Source organism: Anthonomus grandis, chromosome 17, assembly GCF_022605725.1.
Source record: "Anthonomus grandis grandis chromosome 17, icAntGran1.3, whole genome shotgun sequence".
Classification (NCBI taxonomy): Eukaryota; Metazoa; Arthropoda; class Insecta; order Coleoptera; family Curculionidae; genus Anthonomus; species Anthonomus grandis.
In genome coordinates, this window is record NC_065562.1 from 19,423,725 (window position 1) to 19,447,350 (window position 23,626).

The following is a 23,626-nucleotide window of genomic DNA, read 5'->3' on the forward strand; positions in this document are numbered from 1 at the left end:
CGTCCCTATGTGCCTGAGAGAGACAGAAATATTTCATTAATTCCAGGCAGTTGATGAATTTATTTTCATTAATCTTTCAAGCTTTCCTGGACTTAAGACAGTGCCTTGACTGCCTGGAAATCATGGAAATAACGCGCTATGTCCAGGAATCTCTTTTTCCTTGAAAATGTCACTGAAAACTACCTTTTTCAAGCGTCCCTATGTGCCTGAGAGAGACAGAAATATTTCATTAATTCCAGGCAGTTGATGAATTTATTTTCATTAATCTTTCAAGCTTTCCTGGACTTAAGACAGTGCCTTAACTGCCTGGAAATCATGGAAATAACGCACTATATTCAAGAATCTCTTTTCCTTCAAAATTTCACTGAAAACTACCTTTTTCAAGCGTCCCTATGTGCCTGAGAGAGACAGAAATACTTCATTAATTCCAGGCAGTTGATGAATTTATTTTCATTAATCTTTCAAGCTTTCCTGAACTTAAGACAGTGCCTTGACTGCCTGGAAGTCATGGAAATAACGCGCTATGTCCAGGAATCTCTTTTCCTTCAAAATTTCACTGAAAACTACCTTTTTCAAGCGTCCCTATGTGCCTGAGAGAGACAGAAATATTTCATTAATTCCAGGCAGTTGATGAATTTATTTCCATAAGTCTTTCAAGCTTTCCTGGACTTGAGACAGTGCCTTAACTGCCTGGAAATCATGGAAATAACGCGCTATGTCCAGGAATCTCTTTTTTCTTCAAAATTTCACTGAAAACTACCTTTTTCAAGCGTCCCTATGTGCCTGAGAGAGACAGAAATATTTCATTAATTCCAGACAGTAGATGAATTTATTTTCATTAATATTTCAAGCTTTCCTGGACTTAAGACAGTGCCTTGACTGCCTGGAAATCATGGAAATAACGCGCTATATTCAAGAATCTCTTTTTCCTTCAAAATTTCACTGAAAACTACCTTTTTTAAGCGTCCCTATGTGCCTGAGAGAGACAGAAATATTTCATTAATTCCAGGCAGTTGATGAATTTATTTCCATAAGTCTTTCAAGCTTTCCTGGACTTGAGACAGTGCCTTAACTGCCTGGAAATCATGGAAATAACGCGCTATATTCAAGAATCTCTTTTTCCTTCAAAATTTCACTGAAAACTACCTTTTTCAAGCGTCCCTATGTGCCTGAGAGAGACAGAAATATTTCATTAATTCCAGACAGTAGATGAATTTATTTTCATTAATATTTCAAGCTTTCCTGGACTTAAGACAGTGCCTTGACTGCCTGGAAATCATGGAAATAACGCGCTATATTCAAGAATCTCTTTTTCCTTCAAAATTTCACTGAAAACTACCTTTTTTAAGCGTCCCTATGTGCCTGAGAGAGACAGAAATATTTCATTAATTCCAGGCAGTTGATGAATTTATTTCCATAAGTCTTTCAAGCTTTCCTGGACTTGAGACAGTGCCTTAACTGCCTGGAAATCATGGAAATAACGCGCTATGTCCAGGAATCTCTTTTTCCTTCAAAATGTCACTGAAAACTACCTTTTTCAAGCGTCCCTATGTGCCTGAGAGAGACAGAAATATTTCATTAATTCCAGGCAGTTGATGAATATGTTTTCATAAGTCTTTCAAGCTTTCCTGGACTTAAGACAGTGCCTTGACTGCCTGGAAATCATGGAAATAACGCGCTATGTCCAGGAATCTCTTTTTCCTTCAAAATATCATTGAAAACTACCTTTTTTAAACGTCCCTATGTGCCTGAGAGAGACAGAAATATTTCATTAATTCCAGGCAGTTGATGAATTTATTTTCGTAAGTCTTTCAAGCTTTCCTGGACTTGGGACACTCCCTCAACTGCCCGGAATTGATGAAAATAATTTCTTTATATATATAACCTTTAATAAGGCTTTAAAGAAACGTGCCTCATGCACATTAAAATTATGCATATAAAAAAGCTTAATATTATGTTTTTCTTACTTTAACGAAATGACAAGAAGAAAAGGGTCCCGACACAAGGCTTAGGACAAACCAAAAAAATTAAATATAAATTTTTTACCGGATCGACCCCCTTTAAACCCTTATATAAGCCGAAAACTCCATGAATAGAGAAATATGACAAATGTGATTGGTGCCGAGAGCGGAGCTCCGGCTTTTGTTGAGAGAAATTGAGAAAGACTGTTCCGTTGGGAGGAAGAGGGAAAGAGGAGGGAAAAATTTATCATTTTTTGCCTCACGACTCGAGGTTAACTGTACGTGATTTATAACCGAAGGAGGGAGGTGGGTCTTAAGTAAGTTTACTCGTGCCCGGGCGTTTATAAAATAGTCAATGGATCGTGAGTTGCTCCGGGGCTGTTTGGCATGCCCCGACGTATAAGCTGTTGCCCACATTGCAGCCCGTAGATGCATGACCGGAATCCTCAAGTTTATGTGAAAGTGATTTTTTCACTTTGGTTGTACTTATTTATTTAATACAATATGGGTGATTTGTTCTTAAACTTTTATAATTGATGCAATTTTAAATAAATTTTTTAAATGAAAGGAAATTTATTTATTGGTAGAATATTAAAGTTTACTCTGGCTCGTTAGACTTGCGCAAAAAAATTTAAAAATGATTTTGAAAAAAGAAAAGATTGTTAAAAATATGCTAGTGCGCTACTTTATAATTTGTTGAAAAAATTTTCAAAATCGGTCAATTGGGTTTCGAGATATAAGGATTTAAAGATTAAATGATTATTGGTGAAAGTGCCAGTCAAGCGAATTTTGGAAACCTCATAACTCCCGTAATTTTAAAGATATTTAAAAAATTCTTTTTTTGTGTAAAAAAGGTAAACTCCGAGCGTCTTAACAACAACACTAATGCGCTTCCAAAAATTGGTGAAAGTGCCAGGCAAGTGATTGTTTAAACCTTTATAATTCCTGATTTAAAAAAAAAAATGTATTGCGCTTTTTTCTTCTGTTAAGTTACCCTGGCTCGTTGCACTCTCGCAAAAAATTTAATTTTTAATTCTCGTAGAGCTTCTAGATCATAGTTAGAGCGGTCGATGACAGATCTATTAAATGGGCATATTCCTCCTCTACGAGAGCCCGATGTCAGTAAAGCTGGATCTGTCTCTTTCCAAATAATTGTGCTTACAAGTACCTAAAAATCTTTCTTTGGTATTTTAACACCCACATGTTTTCTTTGGTACTCCGCTAATTTGGAATCCCATCGTGACTTAAGGCTCTTAAAGACCTCTAGGTCCATGGGTTGCAATAGGGTTCCTTTTAATCAATGGGTTGCATTTGGTGTAGATGCATTAAAATAAGTGTAGAGTCTTTAAAAACAATTTTACTACAAATTTTATTAAAGGGTTTAAGTAATTGGAGTAGAAACTTTGGAGCTATTGACCTTTATTAACGTCTAGATCAAATAATTTGATTTTTTAGCCCAGGAGCACATAACTTGACATTTCTCTGAAACTATTTGGTGTAGATGCATGAAATTAAGTGTAGAGTGTTTAAAAAACATTTTGCTACAAATTTTATTAAGGGGTTTAAGTAATTGGAGTAGAAACTTTGGAGTTATTGACCTTTAATAACGTCTATAGCAAATAATTTGATTTTTTAGCCTAGGAGCACATAACTTGAAATTTCTCTGGGACTATTTGGTGTAGATGCATGCAATTAAGTATAGAGTATTTAAAAAATATTTTGCTACAAATTTTATTAAGGAGTTCAAGTAATTGGAGTTCAAGTAATTTAAGGTCAATAGTTCCAAAGTTTCTACTTTGGAGCTATTGACCTTAAATACAAATTCTAACAAAAACCCTAATTTCGGAAATTGTTCATTTAAAACTTCATAAATAGACGAAAAAAACCCAGAAACTTGGAAAAAATACGGAAATTTTTAAAAATTGCAAATTTGAGTTTTACAGAGTTTTCAAAAATTTTGTTTTTTTTTTAAATTATAATTAAGTTCCAAAAATTCATATGAAATACATAAATTTTCACAAACATCCTTTTTTCAATTTTATTTTCTAAAAACACTCGAATTTTTAAAAATTTATAATTTTGATTTTTTTTCAATTTTGAGTTTCCAAATTTTCAATATTAAAAAAAATTGCATGTTCAGTACATCGATTAGAGCAACAATAATTTCAACCTAAAAAACGCTAAATTTATTGCAGAATTAGGATTTATCAGTGTGATAGACCAGAGCAGGATATGCAACCAAGGTCTCTAGGAAGAACAAGGATAGAGCATGGAGGAGGAGCAAGAAGAATCTCTTTTTTTGTATATAATTTTAAAAAAATAAACCCTAAAAATTTTAAGTGACTTTTCCTCCCTCCTTCCTCTCTCCTTCAACAGGACCACAAATTTGAAACTTCTAATTAATTAATACCTTTCACCATAACCCCATATCCAGGATTAAGGTAAATAAAACCCCTCTCTTTATTATTATAAGCCTCTCCAACTTCCGGAAGCCATATAAAAGTGTGTATACGGGAATCAAAGACATGTAATGAGGAAAGTTTGACATCCGGGCAAAGGGGGCACTCGCTCCCTGGAAACTTCGTTAATGCGGATTATTAATTTAATCCGCTCCATCTAAATCCGATAACGGATAATTAATTCGCTTTTTGGGCGGCCGATACCTTTACATAATTTGATAAATATTTGTTTGAAAATTCACTGTCCTGATCGCTTTAAATATTACTTATTGCAAGCTATAAATATAAAAACGACACTTGACCTAAACAATTGAATTTTAGGTCAAATTCCATTCTTCACCCCTGCCCCTGCTGCACCAAACACCCCAAAAATCACTTTTAGGGTATAAAACAAGTGATTTCACAATATATGCGATTCACTTTATGATGTGGGGGTACAAACCAACCCACTAATCCTAAGATATTTCCAGGAGAGTAAGTTCTACTGGCTTATATCCAATCATTATATACTTGACAATAGCCTTATAGGGTGGTTCCCTTTGATAGTGTATCTCCTTAATTTTCCATTGAAACTATATAAATCCAGCTCCAATTACGTCTTCGCTTCCTTCCTTCCAGGAATGAAAATTGTAAAAGGTGGTGGGTGTTTCGGGTCGGAAAATGTGCTGAAAAACTTTGAAAGTTTATTCGATCCGAGGGAGCGGCCCTCGGAAATGAAGTACATACTTTACTGACTCCGGCACATAAATAGGAAAATAAAATTTTTCCAATTTTTCGCCTGGGAAAATAATATTTGCCGGCGGTTTTTGAAGATAATTGGCAAATAAATAAGGAGGAGGAGGAGATCGTCTATGCCGTGCACCGGGGTGGTGGCTTCGACGACATTTCGAGTGTTAAATTTATTGATAGATACGGGGTGATTTTGATGTCCATTTTTGGCCTCAAAAACGAGGTCGAAAACCGACTTTTTCAGGATTTTCAAAGTGCTCTCATTCCCTAAGTTCTGCTCGGATCCTGTTATAACCCGGTGTTTTCGTAATCTAGGTGACCCAAATAAGACGCTGGTATACTTAGTTTGATTTCAAAAAAAATCAATTTTTGGTGAAAAAATTCGATACGGGGGGGTATACCCGAAAAATGAAAAATCCCAAACTTTGAAGGTCGATATCTCGGCTTCTATGGGAGCTATCGGGAAAATTCCAACGGTTTTTTCTTAGTTTCGTCCTTCTAAATCCAACGAGACCATCCGCAAGGTCGTAGCTCTTACGATAGCCGAGATATGGCATTTTTGATGCCCATTTTTGGCCTCAAAAACGGACGTCGAAAACGACTTTTTCAGGATTTTCAAAGTGCTCTCATTCCCTTAGTTCTGCTCGGATCCTGTTATAACCCGGTGTTTTCGTAATCTAGGTGACCCAAATAAGACGCTGGTATACTTAGTTTGATTTCAAAAAAAATCAATTTTTGGTGAAAAAATTCGATACGGGGGGGTATACCCGAAAAATGAAAAATCCCAAACTTTGAAGGTCGATATCTCGGCTTCTATGGGAGCTATCGGGAAAATTCCAACGGTTTTTTCTTAGTTTCGTCCTTCTAAATCCAACGAGACCATCCGCAAGGTCGTAGCTCTTACGATAGCCGAGATATGGCATTTTTGATGCCCATTTTTGGCCTCAAAAACGGACGTCGAAAACGACTTTTTCAGGATTTTCAAAGTGCTCTCATTCCCTTAGTTCTGCTCGGATCCTGTTATAACCCGGTGTTTTCGTAATCTAGGTGACCCAAATAAGACGCTGGTATACTTAGTTTGATTTCAAAAAAAATCAATTTTTGGTGAAAAAATTCGATACGGGGGGGTATACCCGAAAAATGAAAAATCCCAAACTTTGAAGGTCGATATCTCGGCTTCTATGGGAGCTATCGGGAAAATTCCAACGGTTTTTTCTTAGTTTCGTCCTTCTAAATCCAACGAGACCATCCGCAAGGTCGTAGCTCTTACGATAGCCGAGATATGGCATTTTTGATGCCCATTTTTGGCCTCAAAAACGGACGTCGAAAACGACTTTTTCAGGATTTTCAAAGTGCTCTCATTCCCTTAGTTCTGCTCGGATCCTGTTATAACCCGGTGTTTTCGTAATCTAGGTGACCCAAATAAGACGCTGGTATACTTAGTTTGATTTCGAAAAAAATCAATTTTTGGTGAAAAAATTCGATACGGGGGGGTATACCCGAAAAATGAAAAAACTCAAACTTTGAAGGCCGATATCTCGGCTTCTATGGGAGCTATCGGGAAAATTCCAACGGTTTTGTCTTAGTTTCGTCATTCTGAATCCAACGAGACCATCCGCAAGGTCGTAGCTCTTACGATAGCCGAGATATGGCATTTTTGATGCCCATTTTTGGCCTCAAAAACGAAGTAAAAAAGTGACAACTTTCGAATTTTCAAACTGCTCTCATTCCCTTATTTCTGATCGAATCCTGTTATAACCCGATATTTTCGTGATCTACATGATGAGAACAATCCGCTGGTATAGTTAGTTCGAATTCGAAATAAGCCAAATAATCAGTGGTGTGTAAACCGGTCTTATAATGTATCCATCAGGGTTAAGTTACACTTTTCATATAATTTGAAAGACAAGTGAAAATTAACCGCAGCTCCTTCATACACCGCACAGGAAACCTTTAATCTAAAATTTAAACCCTAACAATGCATTTGACGCCGCAGTAACACACGTTTCCCACCGATTTCATATTTCCGGGATGTTTCGCATATTCAAAATCCCACAGTGCGGGATGTTTGCGCGTTGCAGTTTTAACGCATCAAACCATGGACGTTTTCCATGTGAAACTTTCACTCTTTTATTGATAAAACTCCATTTGAACACCGCCTCGTCAACAAAACTCCTTTAAACCGAGTCGGGGGGGAAACTTTTACATTAAATCCTCCGGAAATATAATTTAGATTAAGGCGGGCATAAAGATCCATTGAAACGTTGGCTAAAAAGGTGTTTATCGCCCTTTCAGGGCTTCAGTAAACCTTTCAGAAAAGCCCTTTTCACTCGGTAAAATCGATTATTTGTTTAAAGGATGTGGCCACTTTTTTTTTTAATAGCTTAAATAATTTCCATAATTTTAATATCACCGCGGATAACTACAGGCTTTCCATTGCCAACAGAGTGAGAGGCAAATTTCCATTTAATTTCCATAGTTTCTCCACTGCTGTAGGGTTTTGCTCCAAGAGTAATCCACTCTTGTAAGCCACTTAAAAAATTTTTTTGGGATTTACGTTTTTTTTTTTTTTAAGTAAGAACGTATGGAAGATGTGGTTAGGTCTGGATAATATGCAAAAAGGTCTTTTGCTTGCTAAAATATTGTAAATTTGTTTTTAGGGCGATTTCTTTAAATGCCTTTCATATCTAAATATGAATAATTTTTCAATTTTGAAAATTAATTGTGAGAAAACTAATGCTTTATTTTTCAAAATTTTAATTAAAATTTTAAAAATAAAAATTTTGCAATCTTACGTCATTTAAACAAAAAAAGAATCATTCAATTATCTCAATAATCATCGGAGTTATGGAGCTTTGAAAATCCCCTTGCGCGGCTCCTTCGCCATTTATCACCAGATTTTCATTCTCATATAACTCAGAAACTACTGGACCGATTTTGAAAATTTTTTCACCTACTTATAGAGCGTTAAATTAACCATTCATTTCTTTAATATCGTTTCTAAGACATGGTGTTTTTTTGTAAACGAATAACGTGTTTAAACATTAAAAATTTTTAAACTTTGAAAATGAATTGTAAGAAAACCAATGCTTTATTTTTCAAAATTTTAATTTTGCTTTTATATACCCACACTTCTAAACTTATTGAGACTATTTAGAAAGTCGCACCTCTAATATCTCTTAATATATCGAATATTTTAAATCTAATTTTTGGTCAAGAAAATTTGCTAAAATCATAATAATTTTATATTTTTACGTCACATTATTCCCAAAAAAGAATTTTTCAAATATCTTTCAAATTACCCGAGCTATAAGGCTTTAAAAATTTCCTTGTCCCGCCCCTTCACCAATTTTATTTTTTTCATATTTCGCAATCTTACATCATTCAAACAAAAAAAGAATCATCCAATTATCTCAATAAGCACCAGAGTTATGGAGCTTTGAAAATCCCCTTGCGCGGCTCCTTCGCCATTTATCACTAGATTTTCATTCTCACATAACTCAGGAACTACTGGACCGATTTTGAAAATTTTTTCACCTACTTATAGAGCGTTAAATTAACCATTGATTTCTTTAAAATCGTTTTTAAGACATGGTGTTTTTTTGTGAACGAACTACGTGTTTAAACATTAACAATTTTTAAACTTTAAAAATGAATTGTAAGAAAACCAATGCTTTATTTTTCAAAATTTTAATTTTGCTTTTATATACCCACACTTCTAAACTTATTGAGACTATTTAGAAAGTCGCACCTCTAATATCTCTTAATATATCGAATATTTTAAATCTAATTTTTGGTCAAGAAAATTTGCTAAAATCATAATAATTTTATATTTTTACGTCACATTATTCCCAAAAAAGAATTTTTCAAATATCTCTCAAATTACCCGAGCTATAAGGCTTTAAAAATTTCCTTGTCCGGCCCTTTCACCAATTTTATTTTTTTCATATTTTGCAATCTTACATCATTCAAACAAAAAAGGAATCATCCAATTATCTCAATAATCACCGGAGTTATGGAGCTTTGAAAATCCGCTTGCGCGACACCTTCGCCATTTATCACTAGATTTTCATTCTCATATATCTCAGGATCTACTGGACCGATTTTAAAAATTTTTTCACCCTCTAATAGGGTTTAAAATAAATAATTTTTTTCTTTAATAAGAAGTCCTTTGCGCATGAGTAGAAACCCAGTCCTATTTCATCAAAACTTACCACCTTGTCGCTTAAAGACATATTGCTCTAATCAGCTACTTTGCAGCTAATAGGCAATAAAACCACCAAAAATATTAATAATTACCATCACGTTAATTAACATCCTTTTATAATAATATAAATTAATTTAACTGGTCGCACCGAAAACCTCATTGTTACATAATAATTAATAACAACATATCGAAGGATTTTTCACACGACCGTACATTGTGCCCGATTTAAATGTTATTATTAATGGATTTAATTGTTATTAAGGGTTAATTTATTGCAACGTTTAATATGCACGTTAATAATATTTTTTCAGTGTGTTATACTGGTTGGGCCCGGGTAAGTCTTTCCTACTTTTTTTGTTTATTAGTTGTCACCCTACTGTACAAGTAAATCCAATTATAAGTTCCTAAAGGAGCCTCCCTTTAAACCTAAAAACGCCTTTCTAAAGCCCCTATCGAACGTACGAAAGGCGAAAATTATATATTTTGTACCGTGACAAATTGAAGTGTCAGAAAGAGCTTTTCTAAAATGAAAACTTTTAACGGTTAACAAAGAGGGCCACGTGATGACACCACCGACAAGAAATCGAGAAAACCGTTCGGGAATGTCCTGGATGAGGTTAAAAATTGCGTTTTTTTTTTCTTTTATCCCGTCCTCCTTTCTATCTCTTTTTATTGCGTAATATACTGAGGAAAAAAAATAATTTCTTACCTCAAACCTTGGATAGAGCGGACAGCTTATGGTAAAATTATTTCCAACTTTGAAAACAGCTTGCGATTAATCATTTTTAATGTTTTTTGGAGCTCATTTTTCTTGGCACTTATGTGAAAGGGTTATTTAGGGATAAAGAGGTGTTTGTCTCAAATTTAGGGTTATATTTTTTTTACTGAGTTTCCTATGGGAAATGGAAAGTTTTTTTATTAGCATTTTTTCATTGTCTTTATGTGCTGTACAATCTGTAAAAAGAAATTTTTAATTCGGTTAAGTTTTTAAAATTTTTCCAAATTTCCACTATGAACTTTAAAATTTTTCCTGCGTTATCTATGGAAAATTGGACCGTTTGTCATAAGACTTTTTTTCTCCTATTTTTATGCTTTATAAGCTGAAAAAAGAAAATTTTCAATTTGGTTAAGTTTTTAAAATTTTCCAAAATTTCCGGTAAATTATTTTATTATTAACGGCTCCCCTATGATGGGCAGAAACTTTTACCATATGACTTTTTTCCTTCTTATTTTTGTATTAGTAAGGGCAAGTAATCCCATTTTCGAAAATGTCCAAAGTAACCTGAAAAAGTGAGTTTTTCTATTTTTCAAAAAAAAAATTTGATGCATAAATTTGTATAGAATGCATAAAGTCTTACTTTAAACCACATTCCTAGAGAGTGCAACTGTTTACTTAAAAAAGCCACTTTAAGGCAAAAAATTACAATACAATGGATCATAATTTATATGATCTCTCGGCATTAATCAAAACAGTTTTGTTATCAGTTCATTGGCTCCTTAGATTTAAATTTTAATTTTTTGCGATGAATACGATGCATTTTTTTTAAGTCAGATCATATAATAATAAAAGGGGATTTTCTACGCTTTTCTCACTTACACCTTAATAAGGAAAATCTGCTTTTAAGGAACATCTTGGGTAATTTATTAATTTTTTTTCTAAATTAACCTTATGCAAAAAAAAACAATTTCTTAACCTATGATGTCAACTTTTTTGCAAACAATCGCACTTTTTATTAAAATCATCCAAACAGATGAATTACTTTGAATATATTGAGCGATTCGTCAAATGACTCTTTTTTCGTATAAAACCGAGATTTTCGGTCGAGTAGCCTCCAGTTCTTTTTGCAAAAATATCGGTGTAAGTCACCATGAATAATTAATAAGGTAAGTTTCAATTCTTTCCAATTCCTCTAAAAATTGTCAACAAAAAACCATTAATTCAAGTTATATGAAAATAAGTAATTTTAAGAGCAGCATCACACCCTTGAAATTACTCGTAAATTAAAAAAAAAAAAAATTTTTGCACTCATCCACTTTGCGGCCCCAGATATGGAAATTATATATAATAAAAAATCATTAATCCATGTCTAATTAAGGAGGATTAATCTTAAATGCTCCGAAATATTATCAAAATATATTTTTTTAGATAACGACCATATATATTCCAGAAGAATAACCTCCCTAGAATTAGAAAACCATCATCATGACTCTGAAGGTTTGGTTCTTGGTGCTGTTGGTGCAGTTGCTCAACTGCCACGCCCAACGTCAAAATGTGGAACAGCTGACCCAGAGGATCCGAGATGCCAAAGACAGTGCCAAAAAGTACCAGTTTCCGGTCAATAACGAGGAGTTTTTCCAAGTGAAAAAGTGCGGTAAGAGTTTTCGATTTTTTTCCTGGGTTTTCTATGGGAAATTGAGAGTTTTGTCATTAAGTTTTTTTGATTGTCTTTTTATGCTGTATAAACTGAAAAAATAATTTTTTCATTTGGGTCAGTTTTAGAAATTTTTCCGAAATTTCCGGTCATGTTTTTATTTTTTCCTGGCCTTTCTATGGGAAATCGAAAGTTTTGTTATAAAGCTTTTTTCGTTGTCTGTTCATGTTGTACAAACTGAAAAAAAAATTTTTAATTTAAGTAAATTTTATAAATTTTCCAAAATTTCTACTTTGACTACTCTGACTTTTTTATTTTTTCCTGGCTCTTCTATGGGAAATTTAAAAATTTACCATTAAACTTTTTTTATTATTTTTTCATACTGTAAAAACTAAAAAAAAAATTTTTTAATTTAAGTCAGTTTTAAAAATTTTCCAAAATTTCCGGTCAAGTTTTTATTTTTTCCTGCCTCTTCTATGGGAAATCGAGAGTTTTTTCATAAAACTTTTATCATTGTCTATTCGTGTTGTATAAACTAGAAAAAAAAAATTTTAATTTCGGTCACTTTTAGAATTTTTTACGAAATTTCGTAGACGTTTTTAAGGAAATTATTACTTTTTTATTTTTTTGTGGCCTAACTGCAGAAAATCCAGAGCTTTGTCATTAAGTTTTTTTTATTATCTTTTTATTCTATTGAACTAGAGAAAAGAATTTTTCAATTTTTTTAGGTTTTAGAAATTTTTTCAAAATTTCCGGTGAGGTTTTTATTTTTTACTGACTCTTCTATGGGAAATCGAGAGTTTTATCACTAAACTTTTTTCATTGCCTACTTATGCTAAACAAAATAAGAGAACAAATTTTTAATTTAGTTCAGTTTTAACTTTTTTTTTGAATTTTTAGGGACAATTTTATGGAAATTACGACTTTTTTATTTTTTCCTGGCTCTTCTATGGGAAATTGAAAAAATTAACATTAAACTTTTTTTATTATCTTTTCATGATGTGTAAACTAAAAAAAGAAATTTTTAATTTAAGTCAGTTTTAGAAATTTTTCCGAAATTTCCGGTCAAGTTTTTATTTTTTCCTGGCGCTTCTATGGGAAATCGAGAGTGTTGTCATAAAGCTTTTTTTATTGTCTGTTCATGTTGTACAAACTGAAAAAAAAACATTTTTAATTTAAGTAAATTTTAGAAATTTTTCAAAACTTCTAGGGACGATTTTATGGTAGTTATGAATTTTTTATATTTTCCTGGCTCTTCTATGAGAAATTTAAAAATTTTCTATTAAACTTTTTTTATTATCTTTTCATGATGTGTAAACTAAAAAAAGAAATTTTTAATTTAAATCAGTTTTAGAAATTTTTCCAAAATTTCCGGTCAAGTTTTAATTTTTTCCTGGCGCTTCTATGGGAAATCGAGAGTTTTGTGATAAAGCTTTTTTTATTGTCTGTTCATGTTGTACAAATTGAAAAAAAAAAATTTTTAAATTAAGTAAATTTTAGAAATTTTTCAAAACTTCTAGGGACGATTTTATGGTAGTTATGCCTTTTTTATTTTTCCTGGCTCTTCTATGGGAAATTTTAAAATTTGCCATTAAACTTTTTTTATTATTTTTTTATGATGTGTAAACTAAAAAAAAAAATTTTTAATTTAAGTCAGTTTTAGAAATTTTTCCGAAATTTCCGGTCAAGTTTTAATTTTTTCCTGGCCTTTCTATGGGAAATCGAGAGTTTTGTTATAAAGCTTTTTTCGTTGTCTGTTTATGTTGTACAAACTGAAAAAAAAACATTTTTAATTTAAGTAAATTTTAGAAATTTTTCAAAACTTCTAGGGACGATTTTATGGTAGTTATGACTTTTTTATTTTTTCCTGGGTCTTCTATGGGAAATTTAAAAATTTACCATTAAACTTTTTTTATTATCTTTTCATAGTGAATAAACTGGAAAAAAATAATTTTTAATTTGGGTCAGTTTTAAGAATTTTCCAAAATTTCCGGTGCCGTTTTTATTTTTTACTGGCTCTTCTATGAGAAATCGAGAGTTTTATCACTAAACTTTTTTCATTGCCTACTTATGCTAAACAAAATGAAAGAACAAATTTTTAATTTAGTTCAGTTTTAACTTTTTTTTTGAATTTCTAGGGACAATTTTATGGAAATTACGACTTTTTTATTTTTTCCTGGCTCTTCTATGGGAAATTTAAAAATTTACCATTAAACTTTTTTTATTATCTTTTCATGTTGTGTAAACTAAAAAAAGAAATTTTTAATTTGGGTCAGTTTTAGAAATTTTTCCGAAATTTCCGGTCATGTTTTTATTTTTTCCTGGCCTTTCTATGGGAAACCGAGAGTTTTGTCATAAAGCTTTTTTTATTGTCTATTCATGTTGTACAAACTGAAAAAGAAACATTTTTAATTTAAGTAAATTTTAGAAATTTTTCAAAACTTCTAGGGACGATTTTATGGTAGTTATAACTTTTTAATTTTTTCCTGGCTCTTCTATGGGAAATTTAAAAATTTACCATTAAACTTTTTTTATTATCTTTTCATAGTGTATAAACTGGAAAGAAATAATTTTTAATTTGGGTCAGTTTTAAGAATTTTCCAAAGTTTCCGGTGACGTTTTTATTTTTTCCTGACCGTTCTATGGGAAATCGCGAGTTTTGTCACTAAACTTTTTTCATTGCCTTTTTATGCTAAACAAAATGAAAGAACAAATTCCTAATTTAGTTGGGTTTTAGGTTTGTTTTTTTAATTGCTTGGGACGTTTTTATGGAAATTATGACTTTTTTATTTTTTCCAGGCTTTCCTGCAAGGAATCGAGAGTTTTGTCATTAAACTTTTCTTATTGTCTATTTATTCTAAATAAACTGGAAAAAGAAATTTTACATTTTGCCCAGTTTTAGAAATTTTTTCTTTAATTTTCCTAATTTTTCATTACGAACTTTTAAATTTTTTTCTGAGTTTCCTATACAAAATTCGAAGTTTTGACATAAGACTTTTTTACATTCCTTTTTATACTGCACAAACTGAAAAAAGGAAATATTCATTTCGGTGAGGTTTTTAACATTTTCTAAAATTTCCGGTACATTATTTAATTATTTATGGCTCACCTATGAGAAACGGAAAGTTTTACTATTAGACTTTTTTTCTTCACTTTTTATGCTGTATAAACTAATAACAAAATTTTTTTAATTTAGTGAAGTTTTTAACATTTCCGGTACATTATTCAGTTATTTATGGTTCCCCTATACTAAACAAGCATAAAAAAGAAAATTACATTCAACAGATGCGGGCGAGTTCGACTTTATAATCGTCGGTACCGGTAGTGCCGGCGGTGTCCTTGCCAACCGACTCACCGAAATCAAAGAATGGAACATACTGGCCCTAGAGGCCGGTCCGGAAACCCCCGATATATCCAACATATTGGGCATGAACATTTACATGCACAACAGCCCTTATAACTGGGGCTACAACACCACCAAACAGAAAAACATGTGCCTGGGTAAGTACCTAAAAGACCCTCAAGAACCACCAGTACCATGAAACTTTTAGGATCGAAAAATCAACAATGCCCATTCCCCAGGGGTAAAATGATGGGCGGTAGTAGCTCCATTAACTTCGGGATGTACGTGAGAGGACACCGCGAGGACTTCGATAGTTGGGAGTACGAGTTCGGCAACCCCGGATGGAAGTACGAGGACGTGTTGCCGTATTTCCGGAAACCCGAGCATGCCACGTTCACTAAGAACATTGACAGGCCTTACCATGGACACCATGGACCACAAAAGGTCGGCATCCCAAATGACACTCCTATATTGGTAAGTCGCGTTGGATTAATTTAACGTGGTTGAGTTTAATGGGTGAAATAGTCTCAGGGGCTAATTGATGGGCATAAGGAACTGGGCAAAAGGGAGCTGGATTATAATGGGAGAGAGCAAAATGGAGTCAGCAGGCTGCAGTTCTTCCTAGACGGTAACACCAGATCCAGTTCCAACCATGCCTTTCTAAATCCAGTGAGAAACCGTAAGAATCTGATGGTCAGCACCGAGTCTCTTGTCACCAAGATACTGATCAATGAAGAAAAGCGAGCTTACGGTAAGAATCCCGTTAGCATCCAAACACTGGATTAATCAAGCGACTTTCAGGCGTCCTCTACGTAAAAAATGGCATAGAATGTATTGCCACAGCCAAAAAAGAGGTCTTGCTATCCGCAGGTGCCATTAACTCCCCGCAAGTCCTCATGCTCTCGGGCGTAGGCCCCAAGGAGGAACTGGAGAAGCACGAGATCGAACTCGTCCAGGATTTGCCCGTGGGGAAGTTTATGCAGGACCATCAGTTCTTTCCCGGATTGTTTTACAGGAGCAAACGGAGCTACTATAATCAGTCGTTGGAGGAGCAGGTGCGACTGTGGACCAGGAACCAGCGCCCTCTGACGCCCAGTTTAGGTCAACAAGCGGTCAGTTTCTGGAACTTCGAGGGGCCCGAGAGTGGACAACCCGAGGTTGAGTTTTTCTTTTTTGGGCCGCCGATGTTGTCCGAAGATTTGGCCCTGTACCTCGGGTAAGAACGTATTTTATGCGGTTTTATTTATTTTCTGGATTTCCTATGGGAATTAGGGAGTTTGGTCATAAGGGTTTTAGGATTGTCTTTTTGTGGTGTATATACGGCAAGAAGAAAATTTTTAATTCCGTTTAGTTTTTGAATTTTTCTAAAATTTCCGGTACAATGTTTTAATATTTATAGCTTTCCTATAAGGCACAGGAACTTTTGCCATGAAACTTTTATCCTTTTTATTTTATGAAATTGAAAAAAAAAATATTTAAGTTAGTTTTATGAGTTTTCGGAAACGTTTTTATAAAAATTGTGATTCTTTTGTTTTTTCCTTACTCTCCTATGGGAAATTGGGAATTTTTGCATAAGACTTTTTTACTTCTATTTTTATGCTGTATAAACTGCAAAAAGAAAATTTTCAATTCGTCTAAGTTTTTTAAAATTTCCTAAATTTCCGGTACCTTATTTCATTATTTAGGGCTTTTCTATGAGAGACAGAAACTTTTACCATAAAACTTTTTTCCTTCTATTATTATGCCGTACAAACTGAAATAAACAAATTTTTAATTTGCGTTAATTTTAGATATTTGCGGAGAGGTTTTTATAAAAATTATGACTTTTTTGTTTTTTCCTTACTCTCCTATGGGAAATTGGGAATTTTTGCATAAGACTTTTTTACTTCTATTTTTATGCTGTATAAACTGCAAAAAGAAATTTTTCAATTCGGCTAAGTTTTTTAAAATTTCTTTAATTTCCGGTACATTATTTCATTATTTATAACTTTCCTATGAGGGACAGAAACTTTTACCATAAAACTTTTTTCTTTCTAATATTATGCTTTACAAACTGCAATAAAGAAATTTTTAATTTGCGTTAATTTTAGATATTTGCAGAGAGGTTTTTATAAAAATTATGAATTTTTTGTTTTTTCCTTACTCTCCTATGGGAAATTGGGAATTTTCGCATAAGACTTTTTTACTTCTATTTTTATGCTGTATAAACTGCAAAAAGAAATTTTTCAAATCGATTAAGTTTTTTAAAATTTCCCAAATTTCCTGTACCTTATTTCATTATTTATGGCTTTCCTATGAGGAACAGAAACTTTTATAATAAAACTTTTTTCTTTCTAATATTATGCCGTACAAACTGAAATAAACAAATTTTTAATTTGCGTTAATTTTAGATATTTGCGGAGAGGTTTTTATGGAAATTATGACTTTTTTATTTTTTCCTTACTCTCCTATGGGAAATTAGAAATTTTTCCATAAGACTTTTTTACTTCTATTTTTATGCTGTATAAACTGAAAAAAGAAAATTTTCAATTCGTCTAAGTTTTTTAAAATTTCCTAAATTTCCGGTACCTTATTTCATTATTTAGGGCTTTCCTATGAGAGACAGAAACTTTTACCATAAAACTTTTTTCCTTCTATTATTATGCCGTACAAACTGAAATAAACAAATTTTTAATTTGCGTTAATTTTAGATATTTGCGGAGAGGTTTTTATGGAAATTATGACTTTTTTATTTTTTCCTTACTCTCCTATGGGAAATTGGGAATTTTTGCATAAGACTTTTTTACTTCTATTTTTATGCTGTATAAACTACAAAAAGAAAATTTTCAATTTGGCTAAGTTTTTTAAAATTTCTTAAATTTCCGGTACCTTATTTCATTATTTATGGCTTTCCTATGAGAAACAGAAACTTTTACTATAAAACTTTTTTCTTTCTAATATTATGCCGTACAAACTGAAATAAACAAATTTTTAATTTGCGTTAATTTCAGATATTTGCGGAGAGGTTTTTATGGAAATTATAACTTTTTTATTTTTTCCTTACTCTCCTATGGGAAATTGGGAATTTTTGCATGAGACTTTTTTACTTCTATTTTTATGCTGTATAAACTAAAAAAAGAAATTTTTCAATTCGGCTAAGTTTTTTAAAATTTCCTAAATTTCCGGTACATTATTTTATTATTTATGGCTTTCCTATGAGGAATAGAAACTTTTACCATAAAACTTTTTTCCTTCTATTATTATGCCGTACAAACTGAAATAAACAAATTTTTAATTTGCGTTCATTTTAGATATTTGAGGAGAGGTTTTTATAGAAATTATGACTTTTTTGTTTTTTTCCTTACTCTCGTATGGGAAATTGGGAATTTTTCCATAAGACTTTTTTACTTCTATTTTTATGCTGTATAAAGTGCAGAAAGAAATTTTTCAAATCGTCTAAGTTTTTTAAAATTTCCTAAATTTCCGGTACATTATTTTATTATTTATGGCTTTCCTATGAGAGACAGAAACTTTTACCATAAAACTTTTTTCCTTCCAATATTATGCTGTACAAACTAAAATAAGCAAATTTTTATTTTGCGTTCATTTTAGATATTTGCGGAGAGGTTTTTAAAGAAATTATGACATTTTTATTTTTTCCTTACTCTCCTATGGGAAATTGGGTATTTTTGCATAAGACTTTTTTAATTCTATTTTTATGCTGTACAAACTGCAAAAAGAAATTTTTCAATTTGGCTAAGTTTTTTAAAATTTTCTAAATTTCCGGTTTTTTAATAGATTTTTTATGGCTTTCCTATCAAAGACAGAAACTTTTACCATAAGACTTTTTTTCTTCTCATATTTTACTGTACAAACTTAAAGAAGAAAATTTTGAAATAAGTTAACTTTTTAGCAACTACGATTTTTTTCGCATTTCCTTTTAGTTACACGGATGAATACTTGGAAGTATTCAAGTCTCTGCAGCAACACAACGACATCAACGTGAACATCGAGCTGTTGCATCCGTTGTCCAGGGGCACCGTGACCCTGCAATCCAAGAACCCCATCGATTTCCCAGTGATTGACCCGAACTACTTCTCCGATCCAGAGGGGGTCGACCTGGAGAACATGTACAGAGGCGTACTGGAAGCACTTAAGTTTAACGAGACCGAATCGTTCCAGAAAATGGGCCTGGAACTGTTGGTGTTGCCTTATCCGACTTGCGACGATAAGTACAAGCAGCTGAGCAAGGATTGGTGGTACTGTGCCCTAAAGACGTTGTCCAGCACGGTGAGTGCATTAGAAATCGTGTTTTTTTTTTTCTGGTTGGTCTTTAAGGGTGTTTTTGTTGCAGCTGTTTCACCCAGTGAGTACCACCAGGATGGGTCCGGATCCGGAAACTTCCGTGGTGAATCACGAGTTGAAGGTGCACGGCATAAAGGATCTCAGGGTTGTAGATGCTGGAGTGTTTCCGGATCATATTTCCGGACATCCGAATGCCGCTGTCGTAATGATCGCCGAGAAGATCTCCGATGAAATTAAAGATGAATATTTACGTTAAAAACTATAGTTTTAGTGTCCAAAAAAAAAAATTTTGTTGTTAAATAAATCGATTTTCGTTGCCTAATTTTCTATTTCCTGAGCGGGAAATCCTATTTTCCCGCGGCTGTTTTTAGTAAGGACGTTCCGGGCCGTGTCCGCGTTAAGCCGATTTCCCACTAACCGTCATCGGGGGTGCACAGGCGAGTTCCCAATTAAAATTTAAAGCAATTAGGTAAGCGGGGGATCTGCATGAAATAAATTTATATCTCGTTAATAAGGGTCTCCTGGATTGGGTTTTAATGACGGAGGTGGGGTGGAAGGTGGGGATGTTTGAGGAAGTTTTTTTTTAAGCTGAGGATGGCCGCGAGTGTGTCGAAACGTCGTGGATATGCGACAAGGATTTTATTGAAGGTTAGTAAGATTTGCACTTTTTCCTGGCTCTCCTATGGGAAATAGAAACATTTTTCATTATACTTTCTTAATTCTCTCCTCACGCTAGACAACTTAAAAGAAGAAATTTTTTAATTTTCGTAAATTTTTACAATTTCCGCCCTTTCCATTAAAGCATTTTTATTTTTTCCTGGCTTTCCTATGGGAAATCGAGACATTTTTGATAAGACTTTTTTCATTGCCCTTTTATGCTTAATATTTTGAAAAAAAGAAATTTTAAATTTCGATTACTTTTCACAAATTTCCAATTTCTTCTACGATGTTTCAAAAATTTTTCCTGGCTCTCCTATGGGAAATAGAAACATTTTTTATTATACTTTCTTAATTCTCTCCTCAAGCTAGACAACCCAAAAGAAGAAATTTTTTAATTTGCTTAAATTTTTACAATTTCCGTTTTTTCCATTAAAGCATTTTTATTTTTTCCTGGCTTTCCTATGGGAATTCAGAATTTTTGCCATAAGACTTTTCCACTTATCTTTTTACGCTGTACAAACTGAAAAAAGAAAATTTTCAATTCGGTCACCTTTTTTAAATTTTCCAAATTTCCGGCAACATTTATTTATTACTTTCCCTGTAAAAAATTTTTTTGGCTTTCCTATGGAAAATCGAGATATTCTTCATTAGACTTTTTTCATTGCCCTTTTATGCTTAATATTTTGTAAAAAAGAAATTTTAAATTTTGATAACTTTTCACAATTTTCCAATTTGTCCTACGATGTTTTAAAAATTTTTCCTGGCTCTCCTATGGGAAATAGAAATATTTTTCATTATACTTTCATAATTCTCTCCTCACGCTAGACAACTTAAGAGAAAGAATTTTTTAATTTGCTTAAAGTTTTACGATTTCCGCCCTTTCCAGTAAAGCATTTTTATTTTTTCCTGGCTCTCCTATGGGAATTCAAAATTTTTGGCATAAGACTTTTTCACTTATCTTTTGACGCTGTATAAACTGAAAAAAGAAAATTTTCAATTTGGTCAACTTTTGAAATTTTTTTAAATTTCCGGCCAAATTTTTTTTTTACTTTCTCTATAAAATAATTTTCGGACTTTTCTATGGGAAATCGAGACATTTTTGATAAGACTTTTTTCATTGGCCTTTTATGCTTAATATTTTGTAAAAAAGAAATTTTAAATTTCGATAACTTTTCACAGTTTTCCAATTTCTCCTACGATGTTTCAAAAAATGTTCCTGGCTCTCCTATGGGAAATATAAAAATTTTTCATTATACTTTCATAATTCTCTCCTCACGCTAGACAACTTAAAAGAAGGAATTTTTTAATTTGCTTAAATTTTTACGATTTCCGCCCTTTCCATTAAAGCATTTTTATTTTTTCCTGGCTCTCCTATGGGAAATAGACAATTTTTTCATTATACTTTATTAATTCTCTCCTCATGCTAGACAACTTAAAAGAAGAAATTTTTAAATTTTCGTAAATTTTTACAATTTCCGCCCTTTTCATTAAAGCATTTTTATTTTTTCCTGGCTCTCCTATTGGAAATAGAAACATTTTTCATTATACTTTCTTAATTCTCTCCTCACGCTAGACAACTTAAAAAAAGAAATTTTTTAATTTGCTTAAATTTTTACGATTTCCGCCCTTTCCATTAAAGCATTTTTATTTTTTCCTGTCTTTCCTATGGGAATTCAAAATTTTTGTCATAAGACTTTTCCACTTATCTTTGTACGCTGTACAAACTGAAAAAAGAAAATTTTCAATTCAGTTAACTTTCCGACACAATTTTTATTACTTTCCCTATGAAAAGTCGCGTCTTTCCTCGCTTTCGTTACCTCTTCATGATGTCATAAATAAATTTAAAAAAAAAACTTTTCATCTCTAACTTTAACCCGTCTACTGTCGTTTTAAATTCCCATACTAAACCAAAAAGAGAGAGAAAAAAATTCCTGGAATGAGAAAACGGAGACGAGCCGAAAGGTCGGACGAATCAACAGCCGAAAAGACTCATTCAACGTTTTAATTTAAAAACTTTTCCCGTTGATTATCGTAGTTAAAACGGCGTCGAATTTGAATTCCCACGGGCGCATTTTCAATGCGGTTTATCTACTAAAGCCGTGTAGCCGAAGAGGTTAGGGCTCACCCTCTCTTTCTCCCTCACTGGGTGAATCCATTTCAATTATCTTAAACCACTTTCGGTTTAACGAGGAAAATCGGTCTTTTTTTTTATTATTTTTTTTTGTATTAAAACTGAATTTAAATAAAGTAGTCAGCTTAATTCAGACATTGTTTGATCGCTTTTAACGGATCAATTCAACTGGAAAGAATCATAAAAGCATTGCAAGCAACAAACGCGTATGTTCTAATGAATTTATATGTCAAGCATTGGATCAGGTCGATTATTTTCCATTAATAAACTTACCAAATAAAGATTTCAACTTTTCCTGATTAAATTTCCATGTCGCTTCCCTCTTCTATTTCTCCTTCTTTTTTTAGCAGTAGTAGTTATAACGAATCTTCTCCGTGACGAAGTTTCCAAATTAAAATGTTAAAATTAGCCCTTCACCTCCATCCACTCCTCGTTTATTTGACCTGCACTTCCGAGTTTCTGCCTCTTAGTTCCGAGGGAAACTTTCTTTATTTATGCTGCGATTAAAGCACACGAAATCCGAGCTTGACAAATACTTGACAAAATTCATGGTTGTTACTAAGGGAAGGAACAACAAGGAGGAGACCGTTTTCTATCTAAAAAACATTAAAGAAATCGATGCTTCATTCAACGCCCTATAAGTCGATGAAAGAATTTTCGAAATCGGTCTAGTGGTTCCCGAGATATACGAGAATGAAAGTCTAGTGATAAATGGCGAAGGCGCCGCGCAATGCGTTTTTGAAATTGCCATAACTTCTTTAGTTATTAAGATAATTGAATGATTCTTTTTTTGTTTGAATGGCCTAAGGTTGCAGCCTTAGCTTATGAAATAAAATTGCTGAAGGAGCTAGGCAAGTAAGTTTTTAAAGCCTTATACCTCCAATAAATTAAAAAATATTTAAAAAAAAAAATTTTTTTAGTAAATATTATGACATGCAAACTGATTGTTTTTATTATTTTAGAAAAATATTTTGCATCAAGGTCATTGCAAGGTCGCATAAGCTCAAATCGGCTTATTGGTGAAACTGCGTAATAAGACTTTTCCAGCGCCTTCACCAGAGAATTTTGCAAAAAGAATTTTTCAAATATCTTAAAAATTACAGGAGTTATAGCGGTTTCAAAGTTTCCTTGCCGAGCACCTTCACCATTATTTACGAGATCTTTAAACTTTTTTATCTCAGAGACTATGTGACTGATTTTCAAAATTTCTTCGCCGAAGTATAAAGGAACTACTTTACTTGCTTTTAAGCATATTTTAAAATTTTTTTATTAGGTAGTATATTGTTTTATAAATTTTAAAGGGCTTTGCAGCCACCTATTGTCATCTACTAATAATTCATAAAATTCTAATAAGTTCAATGATTCATGTAAAAAAAGAATTATTTAAATATCTTTAAAATTAACAAAGTTATGAAGGTTTCAAAATTTCCTCGCCAGGCACCTTCACCAAAAATCACCAAATACTTAAACCCTTATATCT

At 32.7% G+C, this 23,626-nt stretch overlaps 1 protein-coding gene across 2 annotated transcripts; it reads left to right on the top strand.

The window, feature by feature from the left end:
* Nucleotides 1-11,098: 11,098 nt before the first annotated feature.
* Nucleotides 11,099-19,677, top strand: LOC126746045 (glucose dehydrogenase [FAD, quinone]-like). 2 transcript variants are annotated; one of them, XM_050454129.1, is made up of 8 exons: nt 11,099-11,240; nt 11,503-11,728; nt 15,014-15,229; nt 15,280-15,545; nt 15,597-15,822; nt 15,873-16,287; nt 18,995-19,340; nt 19,405-19,677. In XM_050454129.1, exons 2-8 carry the CDS (start codon nt 11,560-11,562, stop codon nt 19,609-19,611), a joined length of 1,845 nt encoding a protein of 614 aa, XP_050310086.1. In that variant the 5' UTR covers nt 11,099-11,240; nt 11,503-11,559; the 3' UTR covers nt 19,612-19,677. The 2 variants fall into 2 exon arrangements, with proteins under 2 accessions (XP_050310086.1, XP_050310087.1); XM_050454130.1 differs by having other exon boundaries at nt 11,129-11,240; nt 11,525-11,728.
* The last annotated feature ends 3,949 nt before the right edge of the window (nt 19,678-23,626 follow it).